Below are 9,362 nucleotides of genomic sequence, written 5' to 3' on the forward strand. Positions count from 1 at the left end.
GCGCAGAGCAGAGGCCTGAAGGTGCCTGAGCGTGGTCACGCTGGGCAGCGGCTGCAGGGCACGGCTCGAGCAGTCAGAGAAGGGGCAGAGAGGGGCTGTTCCAGGTTCCCTTGGGCTGTGTGGGGGTTCCTTGGGCTGCCACCGTGGAACAGGCACGCCGAGGCAACAGCACCAGGACGACAGCGCCTGGCACGGCCTGCGGACCAACATGGCGGCACGGCCTGTGGACCAACGTGGCGGCACAGCGGGGCTCTGTCAGAAGAGGACCGCTCCCAGCTTCCCCTTCCGACCCAGGGGGCTGCCAGGAAGGGCTGGAATGCAAGGCTACAGCTGCCAGCGTGCCCAGCAGTGCGGCCCTTAGAGCTGTATCGTGCTGGGTCCGTCCTCCCCCCTTCAGCCCAAAGCCCCCACTGAGGCCGCAGCCACCCTGCCACACCGGCCCAGGCCTCCTCCGCCCCGGCGCTACCACACAGCCACCCCCGGGGCAGCGCCAGGGCTCTGGGCTGCAACGAAGGCCCCAGGAGGGGTCCTGGGTGGGCCCGTGCTGGAAGAGATGTTCAGAGCCAGGGAAAGGCTCTGACTGTAAGAGGCTGGTCTCCATCACGATCACAAGCCAGACGGAGAAGCAAGCCAGTGAGACCGGAATCACCATGTCTGGGAGCTTCCCAGTCCTCAAAGGGCAAACTCAGTGGAAGACGTTTCATTTTCCTTTTCCCCTTTTCTGCAGGAGCTCTTCCTCTTTGGCGAGGGGGAGAGAAGAGTGAAGCGACAAAAACCAGGCTGCAGTGAATCTTCCAGCTTTAATGTCGTCGAGGGGGAGAGGCAGGGCTCTGCAGTGCGCCAAAAGCAAAGGGATGTTGTGGGGGCACGCCGCCCCTGTTCATGTCTGAACATGGGGCTCTGGGACGCCGCGGAGGGCAACAGGGAGGTCCTAGGGGATGTGAGGGAAAACGGTGGACTGGGGGCACCCTGAGAGCACCCAGGTGCCCGAGGGCTGAGCCGGCCCACTGCACCCCATAGAACACTGCCCCTCCCGGCCCGGGCAGCGTGTCACAGTGAGACCCTTTGTGACCTCCCCATTCTGACACCCCACCCCACTGCATACGGTCAGCGCGGCTGTGCCCCCAGCCCTCAGTGTCCGGCAGGACAGCGACAGGACAGGCCAGGAGCCCGTGGAGCTAGCGAGGAGCCCGCAAGCGCAGCTGAGGCCTCTCGCCAATCCTTCCCCCACAACCCCCCTCCTAGCCCTTTCCTCCATCCCACAGGATGGCAGAGAGCATTCCCAGCTGCCCCACGGAGTCCTGGCAGGAAGACTGGACTTCCCAAGAGTGCGGCTCCCTGGGGCAGCCTGACGAGGCGTCCATGGTTGAGCCACTGGAGATCGGTGAGTGAGGGGCCCCTCTTGGTCGGGGCAGGGCTGGGGCCAGCGAGCGCACCCTGCTCGACGCCACCATCACGTATTCACGCACATGGGCAGCGGGGATCCCGCGGGCGGGGGGCATGATTCTGCGTGAATGACAGGGATGCTCAGGGCTGGCAGCTGGCCCCAGCACAGCCTCTCCCAAAGAGAGAGAGAGCAGAGGGGACCCAGCTCCTGCTCCGGGCACAGGCAGCCGGAGGCAGCTGGGCTGGCAGGAGGCAGCCATGCTGTGGGACGGGGACCTTTCCTGCCCACCTGCAAGGGATGTCCTCAGCCGATGGCACTGGGGGCTTTCCCCGCCACGCTGTGCTCCAGCATGGCAGCCCGGCTGCCGGGCACCCTCCAGCCCTGGCACGCACGGGAACACTGGGCCAGGGGAGTGGGCAGGCGGCTGCACACAGGGCAGATTTCCTTCCTCTGCTCTCTCCTGCCACCGGCCCTTCTCCACACCCTCCCTGCTCTCCTCCTTCCTTAGATGACAGCTGGTTGCCTGTCTACGCAGTGCAACAGGAAACTGTGGACTTCATCCACGCCTTTGTCACCAGCCCCCAGCAGGTAACCGTGCCCATTTCACCTGCGGCTCTGCCAGCCTCTGCTGACAGGGGCTCTGCTGCCGGGCTGCTGGAGCTGTGCTGGCTGGGCAGAGCTGCTTCTCCCAGCTCTCCCACACGGCACTGCGCCCCCGGTGCTCCGGTCCCGCTGGCCGCCTGTCCCCCGCCTCACGCTCCCCGTTTCTCTCTCTGTCCCCCGGCTGCCAGGAGGAGGGCCAGCAGATGGTGTTCCTGAACTGCATCTGCGTTCTGTGCAGAACCGCCAAGCGGCACGACTTGTTCCAGGGCCTGGATTTCTTCTGCCACACGTACCAGCTGGCAGAGAACATCTGGGTAAGGGGAAACCCCACGGCTCTGCAGAAGGGCTTTGCCGGCACGGGCACCCTGTGGGGACAGCGCCTGCGCAGGGCGAGGGTCTGCTGGCACTGGGTGCTGCCAGCTGCCAGGGCCCATCCCACTTGTGCTCTGCAGGTGCTGCTGACAGAGGAGCCCAGGGACAAAATGCAAACGGCGGTGCGGCAGAAAGCCATGCGTGCCATCGCCGCATTGAGGTACCTGCCCATCCCTCCTGGGGACCCTGTCCCACAGCTCCGTGTTCACCTGCACGAGGCCTCCAGGCTCCGCTCCCAGCACCAGTGTCCCACTGGCCCCTCTCCCTCTTTGCAGCTCAGTGGAGTCGGTGCTGGACGGCAAAGAGATAGGCCTCCTACAAGCCTGCTTCTCCACTGTCTTCTGGCTTCCTCCAGCAGAGGAAATGCACAGCCTGGAAACACGCCTCTACTTCAAGGCAAGTGCTGAGTGAGCTCCAGGAGCCCCCAGTCCCTCGGGGCTGCTCCCTGGCCACCCTGTGCTGCCATATCACCAGAGATCCAAGGCAGGCCAGGCTCTCGGCTTCGCTTTCCCACCCTCAGCCCTTCGTCCCCTTCCCCTGGGCCTGGCCACGTCCAGTGGCGCAGGCTGCTCTGCCTGCAACAGGTTGTCTGTCCCGGGGTCTCTCCCGGGCACTGCGAGTCAGCGCAGGAGTCCTCCCTTGGCTCTGGCAGTGGGAGGGACAGCACAATCATGGCCACAGCTCTTTGTCTTCCTTGCAGAACCTGCGTGCCATGGACAAGATGCTGGAGGCATTGGTGCTCAGCGCTCCCGCCTCCAGAGTCAGCGAGGAGCTGCAGAGTATCTTTCAGGTCTGGCACGTGCAAAGAGCGGGGCTGTTCCTCACCCTGCAGGGAAGGGATTGGCCACTCTTGAGTGGACGTCCGCACCTTTGCTCGAGAGCAGAGGAAGCCGCCATGGACTGTGCGAGTCCAGCTCAGGAGCTGAGCCGCGCTGCTTGTGCTGGAGCGGGTGTCTGCTGCCAGGGCTCACCAGCAGCTTCTCTCCTCTCGCCCCAGATGCTCCTGTTCTTCACGGACTGCGAGAGACCAGAGGTGCGGGAGAGGGCCGTGGAGAGGATTAGGAAGCTGGGCCATTTGCTGGCCAACTGTTCCTCACTGGAGGTAAGGACCAGGCACCTGCCAGTCAGACCCTCTTCCGTGCCCGCACAGCGGTGCAGCCTGCAGCTCCCAGGTGCCCGCAAGGCAAGCCTGGGCACAGGTTTCAGCGCTCCGCCTCCTCTGCGCTGAAGCGGGGGTCTTGCTCCCTCCCTTCCCCACGGGCTTCTCTCCCCAGCCCCCTCTCTGCCAGGAGCCAGCTCTGCTCCCGGGCCAGTGTCGCACGAGAACGCCCAAGGAGCTTGGTGCAAGCGCAGGCCCGGCAGCTCTCCCTGCGTGGGGCTGCCGCCCAGCTAGCTGCTTTGGGAGCTGGGGCCCGTGGGGCCCTGCAAAGCTCTGACGCGCCTGCACCCAGCTCTGAGCACACTCTTGGCTTCCGGGCTCTGACCTCAGCAATTCTGCCCTTCTGCCTCCCTTGCCCAGGCTGCTCAAGATGAGGACAGATGTGCCTTCTACGGAGACATCCAGATCCCAGTCCTCGGACAGCTGCTGGGACACCTCCTCCTGCTTTCCTGCCAGGAAGGAAAGACCAGCCGTCTCGCTTTGGACGCTCTTTGTTCCCTCCTCGTGTTCAAGCGTCAGCAACAATGTAAGAGAAGCTGTGGCAGCAGCATCCCTGCGCACACTGACATCACCCGAGACATCTGCTTCTCTTCCTGGCCATTGCCACGGACTGCTCTTGCGCTTGCTGGAGGCACCACCACGTCACCAGCACTGCCTCTCCTCTGCTCCCGACCCACACGCTCTCTCCCACACTGCTCATCGTCCCGTGGAGCTGAGCTGCTCCTTCAGCCAGGAGCCAGCCCCAATCCACGTCTTCCCCGTCTCTCCTGAAGAGCTCACAGCCCTGCCTCGCAACGCGCCCGCCACGCGAGCCGCCCCTCCTGTCATGGCACCATTATTCCAACCACGCTTTAACTGTGGGACTCCTGCAGAGCTCTAGGTCCTTGGAGTTTCCCAGGCCAGGAGCCTTCGCATAGGTACACTGGAGGCAGGTCAACCTTCAGTTTACACCGCTATCCAGCACCTCCTCCGCGACTGTGGATCATAACCTGTCTCCTCAGCCATTCCTAGTTCCAAGCTCTTTTCCGGATTTGGGAAGCTTGCTGCCTAAGCTGCTGTGTCTTGCCGACTCTTCTGCCTTTGCCCTGCTCTTTAGGCACGACACTGCCAGAGGATCGTGCACAGCTCCAAGGGGACTGGGAAGCTGAGATCACCTCCTTGCGCTCTTCGCCCGACGCCAGGCACATTACCAAGGTAGTGAGCTTCCCCCTTGCTGGAACACTTCTCCGTGGCATCAGCACGGCACTCGTGTGAGCAAAGGCACCCAGACTGGAGGTGGCACGTCTTCACTCCCTGCCTCCCGCCCATAGGCCTTTGGAAAATACCTCCAGCCCGAAGAGAGGGCAGACATCGTCCTCACAATCATTGAGGCCATGAGAGACTACAGCACCTTTGACAGGGAGCTGGCCGGCAGCATGATAGATGTGGTTATGGGAGACCCTGACTTCTGGCTGACGGATGTAAGTGGCCGCTGGCTGGATTGCCCTGCCCTTGAGCCCTGTCAGGCCTTCTTGCTCCCTCCCTCCCTCCCTCCCAAACCCAGCTGTCTCAGGCACCAGAAGGCACCTGAAGGCAGCAGAGAGGGATGGGAAGGGCAGCTGAGGAAATGGCTGCACCCCAGTGGCAGCACCATCCTCACCTGTGTCCCCTCCAGGTGCCAAAGATCCTGAGCTGCATCCACAGAAACCTGACAGGCATCAGCACGGCACCAGCCCGGCAGAGCGTGGAGTCGCTGCTCCTCCTGATGGCTAACAGGGACCCTGGGGAGGCAGTCAGGACCATGCTGGAGATGCGAGGAGACAGGTGCTGGCCCTGACAAGCCCCCTGAGGGCTTGTTCCCTGTGGGCAGAGGGGCCCGGGGACTCTCTGGCTGACAGCCCCACCGGGAACACCACCACCTCAGCCCTCTCCTGCTGCCCGGGGCGTCCCAACCCAGGGGCAGGGTCTGCATCCCGCCCGGCTGTCCCAGGCCGTGCTGCTGTGGCCGAGGCAGCCCGGCTGACAGAGCGCTCTGGCTTGCAGCACTGCCCGGGCCATGTGGGAGCTCATGTTCTCCACACCCCAGACGCTGGATCACATCTTGAAGGAGCTGTTCCTCCAACTCCAGCACGCCCAGAACAGCCTCTTTGACACTTCCTCAGAGCAAACCTGCCTCCTTTGCTTGGCTGTGAGTTACCAGAAAAAGCCTTGGTGCCCTTTGTCCTCAGCTGACGCTGGGAACCAGGAGCTGCACGCTGTGGGGAGCCTCAGTGGCTCTGCTGGCCGCTGACTTTCTGCCGGGGTTCTTTCAGCTGCTGGCCTCCGATGACTTGGAAGGCCAGGACTTGCAGACAATGCACAAAGCCTGGAGGTTTCTGAGGCATTCCAGCCTGGAGATGATCTCACTGGTGCTCACAGGCGTCATCACATTGTCGGAGAGAGCTGACATGGTGAGCAGGGCGTCATCAAGGGGAGCCATGTTGGCAGCCGGGGGCTGGGGCAGGGGGTGAGGCGGTGGTTGGCCTTGGCTGGCAGTCAGGCGGTGGGGTGACTGCTCCAAAGGCCCTCCCTGCCGCGGTGGGGCCTGGTGGCAGCCTGGGGAACTTTCCAGGCACGGACCTTGTCACAGGAATGGTGACTCTCTTTTTCACACAGGCAAGAAGAATTCAGGTCATCCTGCCAGACATGCTGGAGGTTCTGCAGGATGCCTATGAAGATATCAAGAGGAAGGCCCTGGTGGTCTTCCAAAATGTGATGGGTCAGCTGAAGAAGGAGGAGGCCAGCCGCATCGCTTTGCAGCTGGCGGAGAAGCTCCTGCCCCTCTTTGACCACGTAAGGCTGATGCGGGAGCCTGAGCCCCAGAGAGGGGCACGGGGCAATGACAGCTGCCCTGCAGCCCAGCCCTGCGGGCAGCACTCCAAGCAGGGTCTCCTTCTCCTTTCTGCCCCCGGCTCTTGTGGGATGGCTTCTGGGTTCTGCAGCCCAGCCCAGCTTCTCCCTCACAGCTGCCCCCAGAGCCCCCACGGCTCCCCGAGCTGCGCTGTTGGGCAGGACACCACATGTTGTCCGCAGACACCGCGGCAAAGGGGCTGAGGCTGAGCCAGCAGCGCATGCCGCGGAGGTATTGCCCAGGACCTCCTCCTGAGCCCGGCTGCGGGGAGCTCTTCCCTAGCATGGCTGGTGCAGCTGCTGGGGAACGCTGGGTGGCTGGGGGGAGCACTTGGAGGCACAGCCGCTGCCTGAGGGAACTCTCTTGAGAGGCCTTTCACGGGCCAGGGGCCATTCAGCCGCAGCTGCAGGTTTGGCGCACAATTCCAGCGTGCAGAAGCCGAGCCCAAAGCATCTCCCCTCACATCAGCCATGCTAACGCTTCTCCTCACCGTGGGCAGAGCGCTCGTGTTGCTGAAGTGCTACTGTGCTTCTCCCTCCCAGGAGTTCATGCCGCTGAGAGAGCTCTCCATCAGCCTCTTTGGAAAGCTCATGCAGATTGTGCTGAGGAAGAACAGGAGACAGATGAAGAGGACAGCACGAATGGGCCTGCTCCCACTCTTCTTTCACATGCGTGACCAAGTGCAGAGCGTGGCCAAGGTACAGATTTCCAAGCTACGCAGAGATGAGATCCCCAGGTGTTTGAGCCAGGGCACGGCCCAGCTTCCTAAGGGCGGGATCAGCCCAGGAACAAAGCCAAGGGGAGGGGGACAGCAGGTCTCCTTCGCCAGGCCATGGTGCCATCTCGCAGCTTCTGCTGCTCTGCAGGTCTCCAGGGAAGCCCTCCTTGCTGCAGCAGAGCTGCTCAAGTGGCAGGAGCTCAGACAGCTGCTGCAGACCCAGCAGACGTGGAGGATTGGAGAGTGCTTGGTGAGCACAACCCCCAAGCCCCTGGGCCCAGGCCGGACGAGGGCTGCCCCCCGCGTCTGGGCTGCGGGCTCTGCAGCTGTGCGTCGCCTGCCTGGCTCCAGCCCGGAGTCCACAGCCTGCAGCCACATCCTCGATCCCTGTCCTGAAGAGCAGAGCCCCCAGGGGCTCTTCTCCGGGCTCCTCTCCCCTCCCTGCAAAACGCGGGATGGAGGGGTCTCAGCAATGCTTGGGGGTGCGGGAGGAGGCACTGCTGTGGCCGAGTGGGGAGGGGCCGTGACATGCCCGTACCCTTGCGCTCTCTGCAGCTGGCGCGGGACAGGAGCAGGGCTGAAGACTACTGTCGTCAGAGCCTGCCGTACCTGAAGGACACTCAGGCCAGCTTGCGGGAGACGGCCGTCAGGTTCTTGGGTGAGCCACTGCCCCCGGGTGCCTCTTTTGGCAGCCTGGCCCCAGTCCCTGCTGCTGCACTGGCAGCAAGGAGCAGCCCTGTGTCTGCCAGAGCCCCGGCGGCCCCGTGCAGCCCCTTGGCCTCCCTCTCCCAGCCCTGCCCACGCAGGTGGGCTTGGTGGCCGCCTTGCTCGCTCCAGGCCCCCTTGGGTAGTGGTCTTCCCTGGGGTCAGCCCTGACGAGGGGGAGGAGGCCGTGCAGCCCAGCTGGCAGGGCTAGGGACTGTGCTGCGGGGAGCACGCCGGGGAGCGGGAGCTCTGACGAAGCTCTGTGCCTAGGGCTTGCCGCTCGCACCCTGAGGGACCAAAGCCGGGAGAAGGTGTCGGAGATCTGCAGGGGTGAGTAGAGAGCACGGTCTGGAGGGGATGCCTGGGGGTCTCTGCAGACGCAGGGGTTCATCTCAGCTCTGTGTCTCTCTGTCGCAGCCCTTCACACCTTGAAGAATGACAGTGAAATCTCCGTCTTTTCCCTGGCAACTCAGACCATCCTCATCCTGAGCTCCCAAAGCGTGCAGCAAACATCAGGACGCGCCCCGCAAGTGCTCTGCTGCTGGCACTGCTAAGCCGGGCAGCGCTGCCTCTTTCTCAGAAGGCAAACCAAACTTCTGAATAAAACTGGAAGAAGAGCACAAACCCACGGTGTCCTTCCGATGCGTAGCGCCCTGAGTGTGCTGAGCAGACAGCGTCAGGCTGGGCATAATGAAATGAAATTGTAGTTGATATCCCTCAGAAGAACTCCAAATGCTTTAAAAAGATAGGTAACCGTCACACAGGCTCTTTCTTTAGATTCCCCAGTTCACCGCTTTCAACCAGGAGATCACGGGTACCTGAAAACTTGTGACTCAGAACCTCTTCTACAAGAATGGAAAGAACCATATCAGGTGCTTCTAGGAACACCTACAGACCTTAAATTTGAAGGTATTGATTCTTGGATTCATTATCCGAGAGTCAAGGAAGCACCGTCTCCAGAACAGAAACAATGGATTTCTAAAGAAACAGGACCTTGAGAGTTAACACTCTCTTATTGTTAATAAATTATACAAAATCAAATCAGAACACACAATCTATTAAAGGCATTTTAGAAGTAGTGCTAATGATACCTTTTGTTTTACCGATCACAGAGATTAGTTCTAAGTAGAGGAGAATTCTTAAAAATGAGCGTAAATAAGTCTCAAAGGGAGGGAAATGTTACATGACATAGGATGATTCAGCAATGTAATTGGAGAACAGCATGATTTTTGAAAATGACAGAAATATTAGGCAGTTTGCGCTACCTATGTCACTGCAGTCACATAGGCTGGACTTGCTATGTAATGTCTTAACCCTTAGGGAGAACTCGTAGTTTTGGGATTGTCAGGAAAAGTTATTATTCTGTCTGTTAAAAGTTAGCCAGGCATATGTGGGGGGATTAAGAGGGATGGTAGAACAAAGGCAGGCCTGGAGGATGGAGCAAAACTCATGACTATGTATCAATATTCTGGGAATTGCTGCTGATTCCGTGTGAAGTTACTGAACATATTCCGTTTGGATTTGTAGACACAGGTGCACGCTAGGTGGA

The 9,362-nt window shown here is 61.2% G+C and overlaps 2 protein-coding genes across 2 annotated transcripts; both read left to right on the forward strand.

Annotated features, from left to right (window-relative positions):
* The first annotated feature begins 1,266 nt into the window (after positions 1-1,266).
* Positions 1,267-5,790, forward strand: LOC147601409 (maestro heat-like repeat-containing protein family member 7). Its single transcript, XM_086744636.1, has 12 exons — positions 1,267-1,384; positions 1,896-1,975; positions 2,179-2,304; positions 2,443-2,522; positions 2,638-2,758; positions 3,063-3,152; positions 3,360-3,464; positions 3,852-4,047; positions 4,618-4,715; positions 4,832-4,981; positions 5,176-5,324; positions 5,544-5,790. Exons 1-12 carry the CDS (start codon positions 1,267-1,269, stop codon positions 5,788-5,790), a joined length of 1,560 nt encoding a protein of 519 aa, XP_086600762.1.
* A 106-nt stretch (positions 5,791-5,896) lies between these two features.
* LOC147601410 (maestro heat-like repeat-containing protein family member 7) lies at positions 5,897-8,367 on the forward strand. Its single transcript, XM_086744638.1, has 7 exons — positions 5,897-5,950; positions 6,156-6,332; positions 6,933-7,088; positions 7,257-7,358; positions 7,664-7,766; positions 8,084-8,143; positions 8,231-8,367. Exons 1-7 carry the CDS (start codon positions 5,897-5,899, stop codon positions 8,365-8,367), a joined length of 789 nt encoding a protein of 262 aa, XP_086600764.1.
* Positions 8,368-9,362: the final 995 nt, after the last annotated feature.

This window comes from Chlamydotis macqueenii, chromosome 3, assembly GCF_036417535.1.
Source record: "Chlamydotis macqueenii isolate bChlMac1 chromosome 3, bChlMac1.mat, whole genome shotgun sequence".
NCBI lineage: Eukaryota > Metazoa > Chordata > Aves > Otidiformes > Otididae > Chlamydotis > Chlamydotis macqueenii.

Coding starts and splice junctions, on each gene's coding strand:
- LOC147601409 (XM_086744636.1), top strand. CDS start 1,267: ATGGCAGAGAGCATTCCCAGCTGCCCCACGGAGTCCTGGCAGGAAGAC. Junction 2,759..3,062: donor AAACACGCCTCTACTTCAAG/GCAAGTGCTGAG, acceptor TCTTCCTTGCAG/AACCTGCGTGCCATGGACAA. Junction 3,153..3,359: donor AGCTGCAGAGTATCTTTCAG/GTCTGGCACGTG, acceptor CTCTCGCCCCAG/ATGCTCCTGTTCTTCACGGA.
- LOC147601410 (XM_086744638.1), top strand. CDS start 5,897: ATGATCTCACTGGTGCTCACAGGCGTCATCACATTGTCGGAGAGAGCT. Junction 5,951..6,155: donor TGTCGGAGAGAGCTGACATG/GTGAGCAGGGCG, acceptor TTTTTCACACAG/GCAAGAAGAATTCAGGTCAT. Junction 8,144..8,230: donor GGTGTCGGAGATCTGCAGGG/GTGAGTAGAGAG, acceptor TCTCTGTCGCAG/CCCTTCACACCTTGAAGAAT.